This window comes from Phyllobates terribilis, unplaced genomic scaffold (assembly GCF_046119375.1).
Source record: "Phyllobates terribilis strain yellow unplaced genomic scaffold, ASM4611937v1 Scaffold_6614__1_contigs__length_43214, whole genome shotgun sequence".
NCBI classification, from domain to species: domain Eukaryota; kingdom Metazoa; phylum Chordata; class Amphibia; order Anura; family Dendrobatidae; genus Phyllobates; species Phyllobates terribilis.
Genome location: NW_027369356.1, coordinates 1 through 20,491, shown reverse-complemented (window position 1 = coordinate 20,491; position 20,491 = coordinate 1). Strand labels below are relative to the sequence as shown.

Here is a 20,491-nt window from a genome sequence, read left to right as displayed (position 1 = left end):
CTTCCCCTTCCATCTCAAAAGCCAGATAGGCTGAGTGATGCACTTCGAAGGAAAGGTAAAAAGCGCAAGGCTATCGCTCCTCCTCCTACCGTTTCAGAGCACGAATCCTCAGATGGTTCTGAACACGAGTCTCCTCCCCCAGCACCAAAACCAGTTGGCGCTTCGACAAGATCTAAGCGCACAAAGGTAACTAGCTTAACTGACTTTCCTTTAGTTCCTCAAGGTGTGCAGAAGCGCTCCTTCCTGTTTCTGGAGATCGTGACTCCAGACCTGCTCACCGGCCTCCAAGACTCATCTCACGTTGCCCGCTTTGCTACGTGGCTAAGTTTTCAAGGGTGGGATATGCTAGAAACGGAGCCAGCGCGCTGCAACAACGCGATGGTATATCAATTTTATGCAGCTCTGGAGTATCCACCACCCAACCCTGAGTACAGCTCGGTGACCTTCACCTGGAAAGCTAATGGAAAGGAGTGCTTTAGAGTCAAGGACTTGGCAAAGGCAATAGGGCTGACAGAGCAGTCCAGCGGATTTGGTCAGCTATACAAAAAGAATTGGCCAGCTGGTGCGACAGCGCTCAAGAAGACAGTATTTGGCCCCAATGTGCCAAAAGGTGCGTTGATAGTTGATCTCCTCCGTCCTTCCAAGCGCTTGCTTCACCACTTCATCATCACCAACATCACGCCCCGGGATTATGATCGTGATAAGGTGACCATTGCTGACTGTTGCATTATGGCTGCCGTCATCTCTAACCAGGTAGTCAACACTGCTCAGCTTATGATGAGTCACTTGATGTTGTGTCGCGCTGCAACCTCTGGACCTCTGCCTTTTCCCCACCTGATTTGTAAAATGCTTCGAGCGGATGGTTTGTATGACACTTCTCTCCCGGACTATGCCTATTCTACCTTTCTTACCACAGACGCTATAGTTGCCATCTTATTGCCCAAGAATGAGGAGAAACCCCACTCTAGCTCGCGCTCCGAGCTGAGCCCTCGCGCTCGGGTCTCCTCCAGCTCTGCCGATTTGTCTGTTATTGTAGCTTCGATGGAAGCGCATCAGGAGCGGGTTGAAAAACGTCTTGGTGAAATGGTGGAGATTATGTCCTCAATGCTAAAGCTAGTTCAGGAGAGGTTTAACGAAGAACGGGGTGGTAGCCCTTGAGATGTGTGATGGTTGCGCTTTTAAGCGCTTTTGCTGTTTCTATTTTTTCTCTCTGCTCTGTTTATGTGATTTATGAATTCGCTTGTTAGGTTTCCAGCTCCTCTTGTGGCAGTTTGTACTGAATGATAATTAAGTATGCTTTTGATTTTTATATCTCTGAGAGCCTTACTAACCTGACTTTTCCTTACTTCAGTTGCTTAATGTTCTCTCTTAAGCTTTGTTTGACGTCTTAGCTAGCAAGCGCACTCTACTATCTTTCTTACCGTATGACTTTGCTTTGAATTTTTCGATGATGTCAAAAGGGGGGAAAACACAGGTAAATTCCTCTTTGATTAAGGGGGAAGTATGAGATCGTGCTTGAATTCAGGGGGAATTGAAAACTGGTATGGTTAAGTACCTTGGTAAGTTACTTTGATTCAATTCCGAATCTGAATACTTGATTAAATTGATATTATTGCCTTCATTTAGTCACTTAAGAAAGTATTCATGAGCTTACCTGTTTACAGTTTGTCATCATCAAAAAGGGGGAAATTGTTAGTTGAGCTTTAATCATCTTGTTAAAGCTTAATCTATTTCTCTTTGTTTTGATGATAACAAACTAATATGTTTAATCTCTTAGTGTTTTTAAGCCTTCCAGGTCATTGCCATATTTGTAAGGATGCGCTTAAGTCACTTAGAGATGCGCTTGACTGGTCACAGTCGCGCTTAACACGAAGAGGAGAAAGTAAGTTTCGCAAACGGTGTTTAATAAATCCATTCAAGACCAAGAAGTAAGAGTGATCGAGCTTCGAGGGCGTAGAGACGCGCTTGAATGAAGTTGAAGAAAGTTGACCACGAGGTTCCACTGAATCTTAGGGTGCGCTAGAGCGCAGGAGAACAAATCTACACGCTTCGAAGGCTGGTAAAGCGGGAGAGTGCAAGTTGCGTGCATAGGAAGGTGCGAGAAGAACTTCACACTCTTTGGGACGCTACTCCAGGGATCGCCAGCGTGGCAAGAGTTTGTTAGAGCTTAAAGCACACGGATTGCTTATGTGGCGTGGATCAACACATGAAGAACAAAACCAATTCACTCCAAGCCGTTGATTAATTCTGGTGAAGAGATCAAGGCACACGGATTGATGAGGTGGCATCGTGCTTAGTCTTTGTTTGTTACACAGTTGAGTTATAGGTTTAGCTTAAGACTTGTGTATAAATAGAGTACTATTTCATTCACTCTAGGTATTGCAAACGTAGAGAATATAGGAAGCTAGAGAGAGCTTAAGAGATATTTCGTTTGTAATCAGAGAGTGTTGAGAGTGCCTTTGTTCTTCAGAGCTGAACTAAGAGTATTGTAGAGAGAGTGCTTACGAGTGAGCTTCTTGTGTTGAAGCGAGAGATTGTAATCACTTCTTAATCAATACAAGTGTAGTGGTGAGTTTTATCCCGAGTCAGATAGTGACTTAGGGTTCTCACCGTTTGGAAATTCGTGCGTGTGCAAATATAGGTGCGCTTTAACAACTTAAAGCGCGCTTTATTGTCTGTCTAACCTCTTCCGCACTTAAGGACTTTAGTAAATTCATTACTAATAGTTCATCATAGGTTAAGCGCAAGCCAAGCATTCAAAGCGCAATTGAATCCTTGTTAAGCGCAACTAAGGCTTAATGAACCTTAGTGACAGAGAACAATAGCTGATCAAAACACGTGTTTTCTACTTTGGTAACGTGTTATTTCCAACAAAAATGTTATATATACCTCTATATCAATGAATCTAAACGTCTTACGTTTTCCAATGATTTATCGCACTTTCCACCTTGATACCTAAACACTTGAAATGCCCTAGAAAATCCATGCAATACAGTCATGAAAATGATATTGTTAGTATTCAAAAAAAAACTAATTCATAAGCAAAAATATCTTACAAATTCAGGACTCGAGATGCATCAGTCGTTCTGCTGCCTAGATCTTTCAGAGAATCGAAAAGATAGACATGTCCTTTAAATAGGTCTATCACGTACAGAATCCAATGATTGCTGCATCATTTAAACGTAAATTGATAAAAATTAATGATTGTTTAAAATACTAATTATATATGAAACTTATTGAAAACACTTACTCTTGATTATATGGGAGCAAAAACAATTTGGCACTGTTAGCATTGAATACACGTTGCAAGTAAGTTGCTGGAACAGATGGTTCGGCCTTGATTCTAGTGCTTGACATCATCTCAGGACAGATGAATCCAATTCCAGAATTTTCAAATGCATATGTGTGATTGTCCAATAAATACCTGCACATTTAAAGGAAAAACAATTAAGAATGATAGTTGAACAATTACAGAAAAAGATTAAGATTGATAGTTGACAATTAAAAGATAAAGATTAATATTTACATCATGTAGACTTGAATCACCGAAATGTTCAAGCAATCCCCCTTAAGGAATTCTTCTACATCGGATGTAGTGACATATGTTTTTTGATCTGTCACATAATTCCAAACTGAGGCATCCAATGGGATGGGAGTATTATCATATATATCTCCCAGTGTCGAAGACATAACAAATTGCAACCACTTGCACGATTGGCCATGACCTTGAATTGCTTCATTTTCTTCCTTCTTTCTTTTTGCAGCTGATTCTTCAGTTTTTCGATCACAGCTACCAACCACTTCTTTGTTGGACTGAGACTCATTGAGTACAAACAAGGAAGATGTAATATCATTTAAGATTTTAAAAGAGGCGGGCGTTGTACGGCCCGCCTCAACAGGTATTAAATGAGGCGGGCATTTTAGCCCGCCTCTAAAAGTCAGCCCGAAAATTAAATTTTGAAAGGCTAGGTTTATTGAGGCGGGCATTCTTGGCCCGCCTCTATAAAATCTTCCGGGAAAAATTTTCAAGTGTCGTTCCCACAAGGACAAAGTAGTATCTTTTGCAACCAAACTAGTAAGCTAAGTCGTAATAAGGGGATTTGGTAATTGTGCTATGAAAACTAGGAAACACAACTTCGGAGAAATATATGGATGGGAAATATCTAGGATAAAGGATCACCACAACAACTCCTCGATAGATTATAAGATGCGTTTATCAAAGATTAGCATGGACTCATTTGATGGTAAGCAATCTAATGTATCTACCAATTCCTTTCAGACAATAGTAGACATATATAAACTCCAACCAACAATCACTTTCGTGCAAAGTTAATCAAGCAAAGACTAATAGGCGCTTAGAAACTAGAACTAGACCGGGTTAACATCCACTTTCGTGCTCAATTAAGTCCAACCTAACCTAGGTTTCTATGATTACTCATATCTCCACAAGAACAAACAAGTTTATTCGGGTTCAATTCTAGGAAATCCAACACAAACAATCTCCTTTCAGACTCATGCCGTGTCTAATTGAAATCTATAGGTATCTCCTTTCAGACTCAACCTAATAGAAATTCTAATTGATAATCTCAACCTCAATAAGAACCCTAAAATTAAATCAAACAAGATTCCATGCTTTCAAAGAGAAACACAAGAAGATAATCTATCAATTCATTTTTGGGATCACCCCAATCCTAGAACAATGGATCTAGCTATGCATAATGAGATAATCAATCAAAAACTCCATAAGAATAAAGAGATTCATAAATCTAAAAGAGAATAAGAGATATACTTGATTCGATCTAGAACTTAGAACACCTATTCTTGAAAAGCCTTCAACAATCTTCACAAAATAGAAAAAACTAGGTCTTGAAATTAACAATAGAGAGATAGAGAGGGAGGATGGATGGATGCTAAACAAGCTCTAAAAACCCCCTTTTAATCTACTCTAAAGGTCCTCCCCAAAATTAACCCCTTAGAAGTCAAAGAGTTCAAGGCAAATCAAGCAGTTTCGGAAGAGGGACCGGCTAATCGGGCCGATACTCGGCCGCGTAACGGGCCGAGTAGGTCTCTGGGGCTCTGGTGGGGTTACTCGGGTGGATACTCGGCCGAGTAACAGGCCGAGTATCCCTCTGAGTTCCGCTCCTCATCTTCACTTCGTGATGGCTTGTCTCGTCCTTCCTTTGGCCCCTTCTTTGCTTGGTTCCTTCCTTGCTAATCTCCTTGTTCGATCACCTTTCCGCGCACGCTCATGATCTCCAATAGAATGCCTCCAAATCACCTGTAATCATCAAACAAAAGAGTAGATCCCGACTCTACGAAGGAAACTAAGAAAATAAGATAAAACAAGACTAGAAAGACACAAAACAACTCTACTAAGACGAAATAAACATGACCTAAACTAGACTAAAATGCATGCTATCAAATTCCCCCAAGCAAGCACATGTCAACGAATCCAAGTAATATACAAAAGAGGTATCTATCCAAGTGACATATGATTGATAACAACGAAAGATCAAACAGAAAACAAATCCCTTCCTAGCATGCTTCTCAATCAATGACAAGAATATAATAGTTCCTCAACTCTAGATCTCACCGGATTAATAGAACATGTCACTCTCACTCATATATGTAGGTATGTGTTTCACTCAATGTTATAACTCAACTTTGAATATTAACTACCATAAGCTTGCAACCAAATCTAGATCTCCACTGCTAGGTAGAATGCAAAACACAATCATGAGACATACAAGGGGTTGTAATGGGGCCAAGGTACTCTAATAGGCATGGATGAAATTTTTGGCCATGTGGTGCAAAATCTAGGAGATATGAACTTCATATGAAAACAACACCAACTCAATTGATATTACAATAAGCACAAATACACAACCCAACCCAAGATCTATCAAATTGTTTATTTGTTGCTCCTTTTCTTCTCTTTCACTTATTTCCTCTTTTTTTTGTTTCATCTCTTCTTCTTTTTGTAACGAAAAATAATGGAGCAAATTGGATATAAACAACAAGATAACACTCTATAATTGATAACATCGTTAACCGCCCCATCATCTACCATTCCACCAAGCTTGTCTCACAACCACACCAAGTAAATAGAAGTTCAATACCCTAGATAGGTAGGATATAAATATAAGCTCGGATTACTTTTGTGGAGCTAACAAAGAAAGGCTATAAGGCTCAAAGGGCTACAAGAGAAGGATATCATCAAGGGTAGTCAAGGATAATATGAGCTCATAAAAATATAAGGTCTCAATCAAATGTGATGCATTTTTAGTCCTATATGCAGTCTCAAAGAGATTTAGAAGCAAGTTCTAGAGATAACAAACAAAGAGAGTTCACTCATGAAAAATAAGAGGACTTTGCAAATGTAGTCCAAGAAAGGCAAACAAGCTCACTAGGACAATTATCTAGAGTTTCGGTTCTAATGTATCTTAATCAAAGTCCACATGCTCAGGTCAATGTCAAAAGTGTGATCAATCATATCATCATCATAATGCAATTGTAATATTAACAACTAAAGAATATTAAAAGGATTCACAGGCAATGCACCATTATAAGAACTCACAAAGGAACATGCATGGGAAACGTGATAACCGACACAAAAACAAAAACAAACGAAAAATGCAATTATAAACAACCTACATGCAAATACTCCCCTTCCCCAAGCTTAAAACTAACATTGTCCACAATGTATAACTAAATAGCAAAAGGAAGAGAAGTACTCACAATGAACTACTTTTGTGAAGGTGGTTTAGGAGGAGGTCGACCCTTGAGAGAAAATCTCCCCTCATTAGGTAGACGGAGAAGATGGCCACTATCCCCCGAATCAAGATCCTCCTTCAACCTCAAATTGGATGGAAGAGTCTTCAACTTCACTTTTGGTGCCTCTTGAGTCTCCTCCATGGGGGAGACGTCTTCACTAGATAGGGTCTCAAATACGGTCTCATGCACCTCATTACCAGATTCAAATTCGAAGAGCACATCAGCAAGTAGCTCTAGATTGTCAGCTCCGGTCACACTCTCAGTCAAGCAATACTCCAACGGATCATTAATCAAAATAGCCATCAACGATTCTTGAGTTGCTTTTTCAACCACATCCAAGCTATAAACATCATCCTCAAAAGCAGGCTACTTCACAACCTTAGGAAGGTTGAATTCCATTTTCTCTTCCCCAATATTGAAGGAGAGAACACCCTGCTTCACATCAATAAGAGCACCCGCGGTAGCTAGGAAGGGTCGTCCCACTATTATTGGAATAGGAGAATCAGCGGGAATGTCTAGGACAATGAAATCAATCGGGATGAAGAACTTGCCGATCTGGATAGGAATGTCCTACAAAATACCAACCGGGCTTGTTGTAGATCTATCGGCCATGAGTAAGGTCATCTTCACCGGTCTAGGCTCTCCTAAATCAAGTTTCTTGCATATGGATAGAGGAATGATGCTCACACTATCACCCAAATCACATAAATCCTGGTAGGTACTCCTCCCTATCACCATAGGAACACTAAAGTTGCCCAGATCTTCAACCTTAGGGGGCAACTTGTTTTGGATGATAGCGCTACATTCTTGGTTCAAAGCAATGGTGTGGTAGTCATCAAGGTTCCTCTTGTTGGATAGGATCTCCTTCAAAAATTTCACATAGGTTAGCATTTGCTTGAGAGCTTTGGTGAAGGGAATGTTGATGCAAAGTTTCTTCAACACCTCCACAAATTTGCCAAATTGGTGTTCTAGCTGAGCTTGGGCTCTCCTTTGTGGGAAAGTAAGAGGAGGCTTGTAAGGAGGTGGTGGCACATACTTAGGCTCTTCCTTCTCCTCTTTCTCTTTAACCTTAGCTTCCTCGGGATCATCAATAGCAGCACCTTTCTTCTTAAGATCTACCACTTTAGGATCTTCAAGTGGCCTTCCACTCCTCAAGGGTACAGCATTGATTTTCCCTTTTAGATTGGCCTCAGTTTGGCCCGGAAGGTGACCTTGGGGTCTAGGAACATTCTTTGCATATTGAGCATGCAAACTATCATGACCCTCCAACTTCTTGCTAATGTTATGAAGCTCCTTCATAATCAGCTGAAGCGTAGACTCATCGGATGGTTGAGAACGCTCTTGATGTTGTTGTGGAGGGGGTCTTGGTGGGAAACCAAGGGGATATCTCTGAGAAGCTTGATTTCCTCCCCAAGGGAGGTTAGAGTGATTCCTCCAATCGGTGTTAGAGGTGTTGGAATATGGATCATTCCTCGGACCCCGATTAAAGTTGTTCATGTAGTTCACCTCCCCTTGTGCTTCACCTTGAGCACCGAATTGTTGGCATGATGAAATAGTATGGTCACCCTCTCCACAAAATTGACAAACCACACTAGACGTATCTCGAGAGGATGATCCGGCCCCATTCACTTTAGATTTTTGAATCGCCAAAGTCAACCTCTTGATCTCTTGCTGCATAGCATCTATCTGAGCTTGTTGGTGAGTTTCAGCATTCACCTCATACATCCCGACCGCTTTCTTAGGATGTGACCGAGCATCATTATAATAATGAGAATGTTGTGCGGTATCTTCGATCAAATTCCATGCTTCCTCAACATCCATTGATATTATTCTACCTCCAGCTGAAGCATCAATAATGAGTCTGGTAGAACTGTCAACTGCATTGTAGAAGACGTGTAGCAAAGTCCACTTCTCTTGACCGTGATGAGGGCACAACATCAACAATTCCTTGAACCTTTCCCATCCTTCATATAGAGATTCAACATCTTTCATCTAGAAGGCTTAAATCTGATTTCTCATCTCAGGTGTCTTCTTAGGAGGGAAATATTTGTTGAGAAAAGCACTGGCTAACTCATCCCAAGTGGTAACGGAGCCAAGAGGTATAGCATTATACCAAGCCTTTGCTCTATCTCGTAGAGAGAACGAGAATGTGCGCAAGAAGAGTGCATCTTGACTCACTTCGTGGATCTTCACAGTATCCATAAGCTCGGTGAAAGTGGCCAAATGTAGGTGCGGATTCTCGGACGGCAAACCCCCAAACTGATTCTGTTGTACCATGTTGATCAAAGAGGGTTTGAGCTCGAAGTTATGAGCGGTCACGGGTGGTCGAACCACACCAGAAACTTGCCCTCGGTGATTAGGTGTCACATAGTCACCTAAAGTCATACGTGGTTGAATTAGGGCGTTATTCTGCGGATCTCCATTGCCTTGTTGAGCCATCTCTTGTTCAATTAGATCACGTTGTTGTCTTCTTCTCAAGTGAAAAGTACGTTCAGGTTCGGGATCAAAGTCGTCGAGATTATTAGTGCTTAGGGCTCTTCTCATGAAAGGATAACAAACCTGAGATCAAAGACAAGAGAAAAGGATCAAATAACACAAGAGACTTAGTCGAACCAGTTTTAGGATACAACTAATACTAGCAAATGTCCCTGGCAACGGCGCCAAAAACTTGATAGCGCTAAACCTACCCACAAGCGTATGGGATCAATTATAGCTTTTCAAGTGTCGTTCCCACGAGGACAAAGTAGTATCTTTTGCAACCAAACTAGTAAGCTAAGTCGTAATAAGGGGATTTGGTAATTATGCTATGAAAACTAGGAAAACACAACTTCGGAGAAATATATGGATGGGAAATATCTAGGATCAAGGATCACCACAACAACTCCTCGGTAGATTAAAAGATGCGTTTATCAAAGATTAGCATGGACTCGTTTGATGGTAAGCAATCTAATGTATCTACCAATTCCTTTCAGACAATAGTAGACATATCTAAACTCCAACCAACAATCACTTTCGTACAAAGTTAATCAAGCAAAGACTAATAGGCGCTTAGAAACTAGAACTAGACCGGGTTAACATCCACTTTCGTGCTCAATTAAGTCCAACCTAACCTAGGTTTCTATGATTACTCATATCTCCACAAGAACAAACAAGTTTATTCGGGTTCAATTCTAGGAAATCCAACACAAACAATCTCCTTTCAGACTCATGCCATGTCTAATTGAAATCTATAGGTATCTCCTTTCAGACTCAACCTAATAGAAATTCTAATTGATAATCTCAACCTCAATAAGAACCCTAAAATTAAATCAAACAAGATTCCATGCTTTCAAAGACAAACACAAGAAGATAATCTATCAATTCATTGTTGGGATCACCCCAATCCTAGAACAATGGATCTAGCTATGCATAATGAGATAATCAATCAAAAACTCCATAAGAATAAAGAGATTCATAAATCTAGAAGAGAATAAGAGATATACTTGATTCGATCTAGAACTTAGAACACCTATTCTTGAAAAGCCTTCAACAATCTTCACAAAATAGCAAAAACTAGGTCTTGAAATTAACAATAGAGAGGGAGGATGGATGGATGCTAAACAAGCTCTAAAAACCCCCCTTTTATTCTACTCTAAAGGTCCTCCCCAAAATTAACCCCTAGAAGTCAAAGAGTTCAAGGCAAATCAAGCAGTTTCGAAAGAGGGAACGGCTAATCGGGCCGATACTCGGCCGCGTAACGGGCCGAGTAGGTCTCTGGGGCTCTGGTGGGGTTACTCGGGCGGATACTCGGCCGAGTCACAGGCCGAGTATCCCTCTGATGCTCCCTGTGGTGGCTGGCTACGTGGGCGGGTACTCGGCCGAGTAACAGGCCGAGTATCCCTCTGAGTTCCGCTCCTCATCTTCACTTCGTGATGGCTTGTCTCGTCCTTCCTTTGGCCCCTTCTTTGCTTGGTTCCTTCCTTGCTAATCTCCTTGTTCGATCACCTTTCCGCGCACGCTCATGATCTCCAATAGAATGCCTCCAAATCACCTGTAATCATCAAACAAAAGAGTAGATCCCGACTCTACGAAGGAAACTAAGAAAATAAGATAAAACAAGACTAGAAAGACACCAAACGACTCTACTAAGACGAAATAAACATGACCTAAACTAGACTAAAATGCATGCTATCAGCGGGCGTTGTACGGCCCGCCTCAACAGGTATTAAAAGAGGCGGGCATTTTAGCCCGCCTCTAAAAGTCAGCCCAAAAATTAAATTTTGAAGGCTAGGTTTATTGAGGCGGGCATTCTCGGTCCGCCTCTATAAAATCTTTCGGAAAAAAATTTCCGGATACTTTTTGAGGCGTATAATATTATGCCCCCCTCAATAAAAAAAAATTGAGGCGTATAAAGTAATTTTCCGCCTCAAAAACCTGAAAATATGATAGCATAGGACGTTTTTTAGCTGACAGAGAGTTAATAGGATCAAACACAAATATTCAAATACACAATGGTTTATTTTGATTTATGTTGTGCATTTTTTTGAATTGCAAAGAGACTACTTTTTGGTATTAGTAGTAGACTTTTTTATAAGGTCTTCTCAGAGTCAATCCCGCGTTATTAACTTACAAACTTAAAAAGAAAACTACTAATGAGTAAAGGTTGTGAAACTTACAGTCTTTTACAATAAATAATATCTCCACTTCACCACTTCACTATAATATCTCCACTTCACCACTTCACTGGAGGCCAGAAAGTCTGTTGTCTTGTTATTCTCTCAGTGGAAGACCTTGAATTATTTGAAATGTCCGAGCTGACTATCTGAACCTGCCAAATTTTACGAATTGTGTTTATAACGGTAAGATTATCACCTTCAGTTTGAATAGGAGAAGAAGAATATATTTTTTTATGAGTAATATGTATAGTATTTTCTCTGCTATCTCTAATTATATTTTCAATATAGGAATCTCCATTTGGACAGAAAGAAGTATTAAAATTGTTAGAGATATTTTGCCTCCTCTTGAAAATATTATCGAATTGGAGCGCACTTATCAACCAAACATGGTGCTCTTTTATACTAATTATGACATCCCAATGTTAAGTTCTAGTAACGATTTTAAGCATAATCATGCGTTGCTAGAAGGCTGGCTTGGCTCCACAAAAAAGCTCTAACTGAACCGTTACACACTCAAACAAAATATAGTAAGATATCTTTGGGCAAAAGTATAATAAATCTGAGTAGCATTTCTTTGGGCAAAATATAGTAATCATCTATCGCATTTCTTTAAAAGATAAACTAGTAGCGGTAGTCCTCGGACAAGAAAGTTTGAGCGTCTACACTTAGAACAGTTAACACTAGAAACTTAACTCTGTAATGAATCTCAGAATCGGGTGTATCTAAGCATGATGATCTATGTTGTGGAAGCCGGGAAATAGAGAGGTGATGAATCCAAACACGATCATTTGAATCTCTTTGACAATTCCCCACCACTGGTTCCCTCCTTCTGCAGGAATATTCTCATTCTCTGTATCCCGATTTGCATCATCAACTGCTTGAGGGTTGTTTTCAGCTCCACCTTGTCCCTCTGCTGTTTGTCAATGTAAATAATCATACACACAATCTTATAATCTGGCAGAGATTGGTTAACCTCAAAGAAGACAACAATCTTATACAAAGATACTGAACAAGTATTTTGATATAGCACAAAGTGGAAGAGCAGAAACCTCTAGGGGTACATGTTTAAGAGACAAACCACACATCTGTGCATCAGAACTTAGACCTCGTTTGGTATGATTCCATTGAAATGAGGAATCGGTATAAGGAATAAGTCATTCCAGAATCCTGTTTGGTTAGGGGAAAAATAGATTTTCTTTGATTCCTTGGAATGAGTCATTCGAAGCTCAAAGAACAAACTCATTCCTCTAGAAAAGCTAAGGTATAATTCATTCCTAAAATTCATCTTCTATTCTCCAATCTTCTCCTTCCCATTTATTCTCATTCTCCTTCCTCAAGTTTATACTTCATATCTCTACCCTAAAACTACATGAATGATTGATTCCGACAGCATACCAAACACAAACACGGTACTACCACCAGTCCGATTTTGGAATTAGATACCAAACGAGCCATAAGCAAACTAAGATAGTGTGTGGAGTAAATCTCCCTTTGTAACGGAAAGAGTCAAGACAAAATAATGTCATGCAACAAATATATTATATTTAAAACAATCAAGAATAGGATAATGACAAACCGGCAGGTGGTGCAACATTTTCGTTGCCTTGTGGGGCAGCAGGATCGGCTCTAACAGCGGGTCTAGGTGGGCGAGGAGGGGCAGCAGCTCTGTGCATTGCTTGTGAAATCCAACGAACTATTGGCGTCAAAGCGCCAGTCTGATGTCTACAAACATACCATTTTTCAAAAAGCTCAAGTTATAATGTTTTTAAAACTAACACAATAGGAAAGAATCAAGATGGCTATTCATGAAGGGATCAGAGATGAATAGCCATCTACTTACATACATGCCACATTAAAACAGCTTCTTTTTCAAAATAGAAACAAAAAACAAAGAAGAAGAGGGTGATACTTACAAATACACAAGAGAAGCCAGAAATACAAGAAGAGCAAGCCGTTGCCTTGAGCCATCTTGGTTAAACAAAAAAATTACAGCTGCCAGCTTCAATATCAGCAACAAGTCAAGTTGAAAAGCAATTTGGAATCTCCGTACTACAATCTGTCTTTGAGCCCCAAGCTGTTGTTGGGCTTGTTGCTGTTGTTGGCCCGCTTGGCTTTGTTCTCCCCCGCCCTCACCAGACACAGATCTCCTGCACTCAAAATACAATCAATTGAAAATTTCTTATGAGATCAGAATTTGAAATGTAGATATTGCATTGAAACTCACGTTGGTGTGTGATATGTAAGAGGTATAAACATGTTTGAAGGAATTCCATAAACTTGACCCATTACTGGAAAGGTAGGAATAGCGTAAATGCCAGGTCTGCGTGGAGCATTCTCCTGGTTTTGAGCACCCACAAATCCTGGAACTAATGCCGGATACATGATTGGCAACATATTCCTATCACTTTGTACCTGCAAACATCATAGCTTCAAAATGAAGAGCTACTGCAAATATTAATGAGAAGTTCAAATTTCCTAAGATTTTGGTACTAATTTCAGGTAAAGTGATCGCATGAATCCATAGCAACAAGCAAATTCTGAGGAGTTCATGTGACTCAATGCATTGGACACTCTGTGCCTCTCATTTTTATGTTAAAAATGTCTTTCAAGAAAACTGAAGATGTCAACAGTAGAATAGGTTACTTTATCTTGCGGTGATTCAACAAACACAACCAAACTGCCAGGGATTTGAAAGATTGGATAACCAAACATGAATAGTGATTAACCTTGCTCAAAATAAATATCACTATACAGGGTGTCTATTGTCTTAGATATATAAAGCATCTCCCTTTCATCACCATAGTTAGACACTAACACGCTTCTCTTGCAAGCAAATTTGATCGCCCAAATAAGTAAATTTACATGTTAATTCAAAGAAGAATAAAAAGATCGCAGCAAGTGAGTGCTGATTGATGGTGATGAATAGAGTCATAAATCCATAATGCACAGAATCATCATTAACCATGAATAATAAAAAAAACAAGAGGAGCAAAATTAAACCGTGAATTTCAAAGGATATTGCAACAAAACCTGCGGATGCTTAAGAGCTTCGGTGGGTACATCAGATGAAATCTGAGGAGTAGAGGACTGAGCATCAGAACTTTCCGCCATTTTGGATGATTCGCTCTCCAGCAGAAAGGATCACCGATTCTGCTCAGTATCGCTTGAACAGATCACGAATTGGTGAAAGAATGCAGAGTTTGAATGAACTATCACGATAAATCAGAAAGCAATATCAAAACCTAATACGAAAATCGCGAACAAATTTTGATCCAGAATCAGGATTTAACTTCATGCGGATCAAGATATACCTTCTAAGAGATGATTAATCTCACTCAGTAGCAAACTAACACGCCAATTTCGGACCAGATAAACTCCCAAAGAAATTACCGAAACGTTGGCGAGAGATAGCGGGTAGAAGCAGGGAAGACACCGAACCACGAAGTACGAAGACCTGGAGAGAAGTGGTTGAGTTTAGAATATTGGGGGCATTTAGGTACGAATTTGCACAAATTGGTATGCATCAAAACTAAATTATTTATAATGAAAGTTTTATAGTAAATAACCTAACTTGTTAGTTTTTTTAGGAAAATAATCTCCTCTCAATTATAGTTGACAATCTAATTTCCGTATAAAAATATTTTTTCTCTCAATTTTCCTCACTTTTATCCCTTTCTTTTTCTCTTTCCTCTCTTCTCGCTCGCGATTTTCCCTCTCAGGTAAGCGCAATCTTCACACCTCCTTCTTCATCGACTTCCTTCTTTCTCCGACTTCGTCTCCCTCAAATTCCGTCTTCAACTCCTTTGTTCACGAGCGCTGCCAATGCTGTTGATGGAGATGTCGTGGACATCAACAAAGATTAGTTAGGGTTTTAAAGAAATCTGGAAGTCGATGTCGGTGGTGATATTGCAGTAAATTGAAGTACTGGTGATGTTGTACTAATGAAGGTGGTGATATTGTAGTAATAATATGAGATTCATGTGGAAGTCAATGACGGCATTCCATTCACCGTCGTCCCCTTCATCGTCGTCATTTTGATCTCATGCGCAATTTGGAGTTTGGCCGCCAATGTTGCGAGATCGTCAAGGCCGTCGACGGAGCCACCATTGATGGTTCGTACTCTAATCCCCCGCGTCCGACGGATCCACCACTAGTCTCTTTGCCCATTGTTGGCAGACGTGTCGTTTATTTCCCACAGGGCCACAATGAGCAAGTCTCTCTATATCTTTGTCTTATTTTTGTAATTTCAGTTATGATAGTTTACATGCTCATAGCTTAATGCTTGTTATGAGGTTGCTCATGATGTAATCAATTAGCCAACAGGACTTAGCTTTTATATTGTTTATGCAGGTAGCTAATACTACTAACAGAGAAGTGAGTGCTCAAATCCCTCATCATCCAAGCTTAGCTCCCCAGCTTGTGTGTCAGCTTCATGACCTAATAATGCATGTAAGCCTTCATTTTTATATCATCTCATCTCTGTCTTCATTTTGTGGTGGTAACATTTTCTACTTGAACTTCAGGCAAATATGGAAACTGATGAAGTTTATGCTCAGATGACATTACAACCCTTGAGTCCGGTAAATTAATTATGCAGCTTTAATTCTGTCATAATGTTTTCCGTATCACTAACATTTTGGTGTATTCTATATCTAGCAAGAATAAAAGGAAATCTATCTCCCTACAGAACTAGGTATCCCATGTAAACAGCCAACAAATTACTTTTGTAAGACCATAACAGCTAGCGATACGAGCACCCATGGTGGATTCTCAAAACATCGTCAAACTGCAGAGAAAGTGTTTCCTCCTCTGGTATACTCTTAATTCAAACTTCAACACGTGTTGACCTCTGCAAAGTGTAAACTATACTAAGTTTCCCCCTTACTATGACAGGATTTCTCCCAGCAACCTCCAGTTCAGAGTTAGTTGCTAGGGATCTGCATGATAATGAGTGGAAGTTCAGGCATATCTTTCACGGTAATATTTTGACTGCATACATTTCTTCTTCTTTTTTGCAGAATATTGTGTTGTTTGATCAACAATCTGCTCTGTATAAACAGGTCAGTCTAAGAGACATCTTTTAACAACCGGGTGGAGTGTCTTTGTTAGTGCAAAGAGACTTGTCGCTGGTTTTTTTGTGCATTTTCATCAGGTTTTGAAAAAAATAATTGTTTATTGGAATACGGCGTGCGAATCGCCCACAAACTGTCATTCCTTCATCTGTTCTCTCTAGTAACAACATGCATATGGGGCTTCTTGCTGTTGCAGCTCATGCAGCATCAACAAATAGTCGTTTTACTATATTTTACAACCCCAAGTAATAAAAAGAAAAGACTTGGTTGTATGTATCATCTGCAATTATCCAACTGTGTTTTTATATCATTTGTAAGTAAATGCAGGGCGAGCCAACCTGAGTTTGTGATTCCTTTGGCCAAGTATGTTAAAGCGGTTTCCTTCTTGATTTGACAATTTTAAGTGTATATGATGAAAATTTTTATTTGATGTGATGACAATTTATTTTTATGTGATAACAATATCAAATTAGTGTGATGACAGTTTATTTTAATGGTTGATGACACTTTTTAAAGGTTGGTGACACTTTTTAAATGTTGATGATACTATTTCTAAGCTCGATGATATTTTTTAAGATTGATGACACTATTTTCAAGGTTGATAGCAATGTATTCAAGCTTGGTGACACTTTTTCAAATTTGATGACAATTTTTTCATGGTTGATGACACTATTTTCTAGTTTAATGATACTTTTTGAAGGTTAATGACTCTATTTTAAGGTTGATGACAATATTTTCAAGTTTAGAAACTGTCATCACTGCAAAAGCGTCATGACTGAAAAATTAGCGCATATGATGACAATTTTTATTTCATGTGATGACAATTTATTTTTATGTGATAACAATATCAAATTAGCGTGATGATGGTTTTTTTAATGGTTGATTACACTTTTTAAAGGTTGATGACACTTTTTAAAGGTTGATGATACCATTTCTAAGCTCGATGACATTTTTTAAGATTGATGTCACTATTTTCAAGGTTGATGGCAATGTATTCAGGCTTGGTGACACTTTTTCAAATTTGATGACAAATTTTTCAATATTGATGACACTATTTTCTAGTTTAATGACACTTTTTGAAGGTTAATGACTCTATTTTTAAGGTTGATGACAATATTTTCAAGTTTAGAAACTGTCATCACTGCAAAAGCATCATCACTGAAAAAAATCATGTGATGACAATAGTTTGTCATTTTTTGATCATTGAATACATATTCTTCAAGTTTGGTGACACTTTTTCAAATTTGAAGACAATTTTTCAAGATTGATGACACAATTTCAAGTTTGATGATACTTTTTCAAGCTTGATGCCACTATTTTCAAGCTTGATGACACTATTGCTAAGCTTGATGCCACTATTTTCAAGCTTGATGACACTATTGCTAAGCTTGATGACATTTTTTTAAGATTGATGACACTATTTTCAAGGTTGATGGCAATGCTTTCAAGCTCGGTGACACTTTTTTAAATTTGATGACAGTATTTTCAAGGTTGATGATACTATTTTCAAGTTTAATGACACTTTTTCAAGGTTTAAGGACTCTATTTTTAAGGTTGATGACAATATTTTCAAGTTTAAAAATTGTCATCGCTGCGAAAAGCGTCATCACTAAAAAATGAAAAGTGTCATCACTAAAAAGTGTCATCACATGAAACTGTCATCACATGAAAGTGTCATCACATGAAAGTGTCATCACATGAAACTGTCATCACATGAAAGTGCCATCATATGAAACTGTCATCACATGAAACTGTCATCACCTAAAACTATCATCACGAGGTTAGTTTAAGCATCTAGTAAAAATGGAGGTTAGTTTACTAATTTCACCTATACAATTAGATTATATAGCAAAATTGGCCTTTATAATTTAAGAAAATTAGGTCCATTGCCCTCTTTTTTCTTTTATTACAGAAAACTACTCTCTAATTTTTATTTTTATTTTGTTCATGACTCTCAACATAAACTTTTAACAATAGTGTTTTGGTTCTCGCACTCACATTCGCTCTCTCACTCGCGTTTGCTCGATTCTGCTCTCGCTCTCACATCACTCCCCCTTATCGATCAATTTCGCTCGCCTCGCATCGCTCTCGCATCACTCTAGTTAGCCTATCTCCTACCCGCTCGCTCGATCTATTGCCTCTTCCTTGCTCGAGTCCCCCCTGTGTTTTCGCTCTCCCGTTCCTTATAGTGAGTTCATTTTGTTTCCTCGATCTCATATCAATCTTGACCTTTTTCAGTGATTGTGGATGCTTTTGATTTGTTAAAACTAGGTTTTGTTGTTTTGATTCTCAGTTAAAACTCTAACATGTAGTAAAATGTGGTTTTACCGGTCGTTGTTATCTAACATGTAGTAAAATGTGATTCTTAGTCAAATCTCAGTCGAATCTTGCTGTAGATTATGACATTTTGTTTTGATAATAAACTATTTTTTGTCATCAAAACAGATTAGTTTGTCATCACTAATGTGTTTTGCAGATGATGACAAGCTATTTTTTGCATTTGATGATTAGTTAATCGTTTTTTACGACAATATACGTCATCATCTTTGATTTGCATTTGATGACAATATACGTTTTGAAGACACTATACGTTGGGATGACAATATACGTTTGATAACATTATACGTTGGGATGATGACAATGTAATGTTTGTCATCAGAATATAATCTGTTTTACATTATTTTGCAGATGATGACAAGCTATTTTTTGCATTTGATGACTAGCTAATTGGTTTTGACGACAATATATGTTTTGATGATAAACTACTCTATTTTGATGACAATATACATTTGATGACAATCTATTTTTTGCATTTGATGACCAACTATTCTATTTTGATGACAATATACTCTTGTTGACATCATATTCTAGCCTTATTAAATTGATAACAATACTTAGATGATGCTATACTCTTGTGTCATATGTGGATGATGATAAAATTTGATGATAAATTACTTATGTACTTTTTATTTTGACTTGTCCACATGTTTGAAATGACACCTATAGTATCAAAATTCTAAAATCAAACTAGAGATCAGTATTATGCGAGGATAAATCAATAGAGCAAGTTTGACTTGTTTAAAAGTCTTGAAAGCATATTGCTAGTGTCAAGCTACAACGATCTTTGCAACGATTGCTTTGGGCCTATTTTCATATTAGGTCAATCAATCAGGTTTTGTAGTAAATTAGCAAACTACATACTGATGCATGAAATCGTAAGAAAGAAAAAGGGTAAAATGCAATTCAATGTTAATGAGAAGATTGCTCGGTTTTCAATAGTTTAATTTGCTGCTATAACTGGGCTTAATTTTAATCAAATCCTTGATGACGACCTACCTAAATTTAATTCTAGATTTGAGCTAGGCATTTCAACATTGTCTTATGAAGTTCTATTAGACATGTTAGAGGGTGAAGAAGACATGAATTGGAAACTTAGGTGGATGCACTTATTACTTTTAAATGGAGTGTTGATATCCAAGAGATCTTCACCTGAGTTTAATCCTACTCACTACTATAAAAAGAGTCAAATATCCCGGACGTTTGACCATATATACCCCGGATCGGTTTCGGTGTATAGCTCATAGAGATATATAGTCTTATGCTATATAACTCAGTTAATGACAAAACTAAGCCCGGTGTATTTTCTCTATTCTTTCCATCGCACTTCAGAGCAAAGAAAAGTTGTCCGAGATATATTCATTGTATATACCTCGAATATAAAACTAAGCCGGTGTATTTTCTCTCACTTATCCGGGGTATCTGGTTCCAATATACACCGGTGAATTGAATATCCGGGGTATATTTCCTAAAGCTAAATATACCTTTGTCATATAATCCGAGGTATATGGAATATACACCGTAGTATATTCTTGCCATTTAATTCGTGGTAAACCTAAATAGTCCGGGGTATATTCTTGCCATATAATCCGAGGTCCATCTCATACACCTTTGCCATATAATCCGAGGTATATTCTTTATACACCATAAGTT

The 20,491-nt window shown here is 38.6% G+C and overlaps 1 protein-coding gene and 1 pseudogene across 1 annotated transcript; one reads left to right on the top strand and one right to left on the bottom strand.

Annotated features, from left to right (window-relative positions):
* Positions 1–12,151: 12,151 nt before the first annotated feature.
* LOC141251098 (uncharacterized) lies at positions 12,152–14,540 on the bottom strand. The gene is made up of 5 exons (XM_073670222.1): positions 14,460–14,540; positions 13,654–13,841; positions 13,343–13,576; positions 13,006–13,151; positions 12,152–12,342 (listed from the first exon to the last, which is right to left on the bottom strand). The coding sequence occupies exons 1-5, from the start codon at positions 14,538–14,540 to the stop codon at positions 12,152–12,154; spliced, it is 840 nt and encodes a 279-aa protein (XP_073526323.1).
* A 931-nt stretch (positions 14,541–15,471) lies between these two features.
* Positions 15,472–18,114, top strand: LOC141251097 (uncharacterized; annotated as a pseudogene).
* The last annotated feature ends 2,377 nt before the right edge of the window (positions 18,115–20,491 follow it).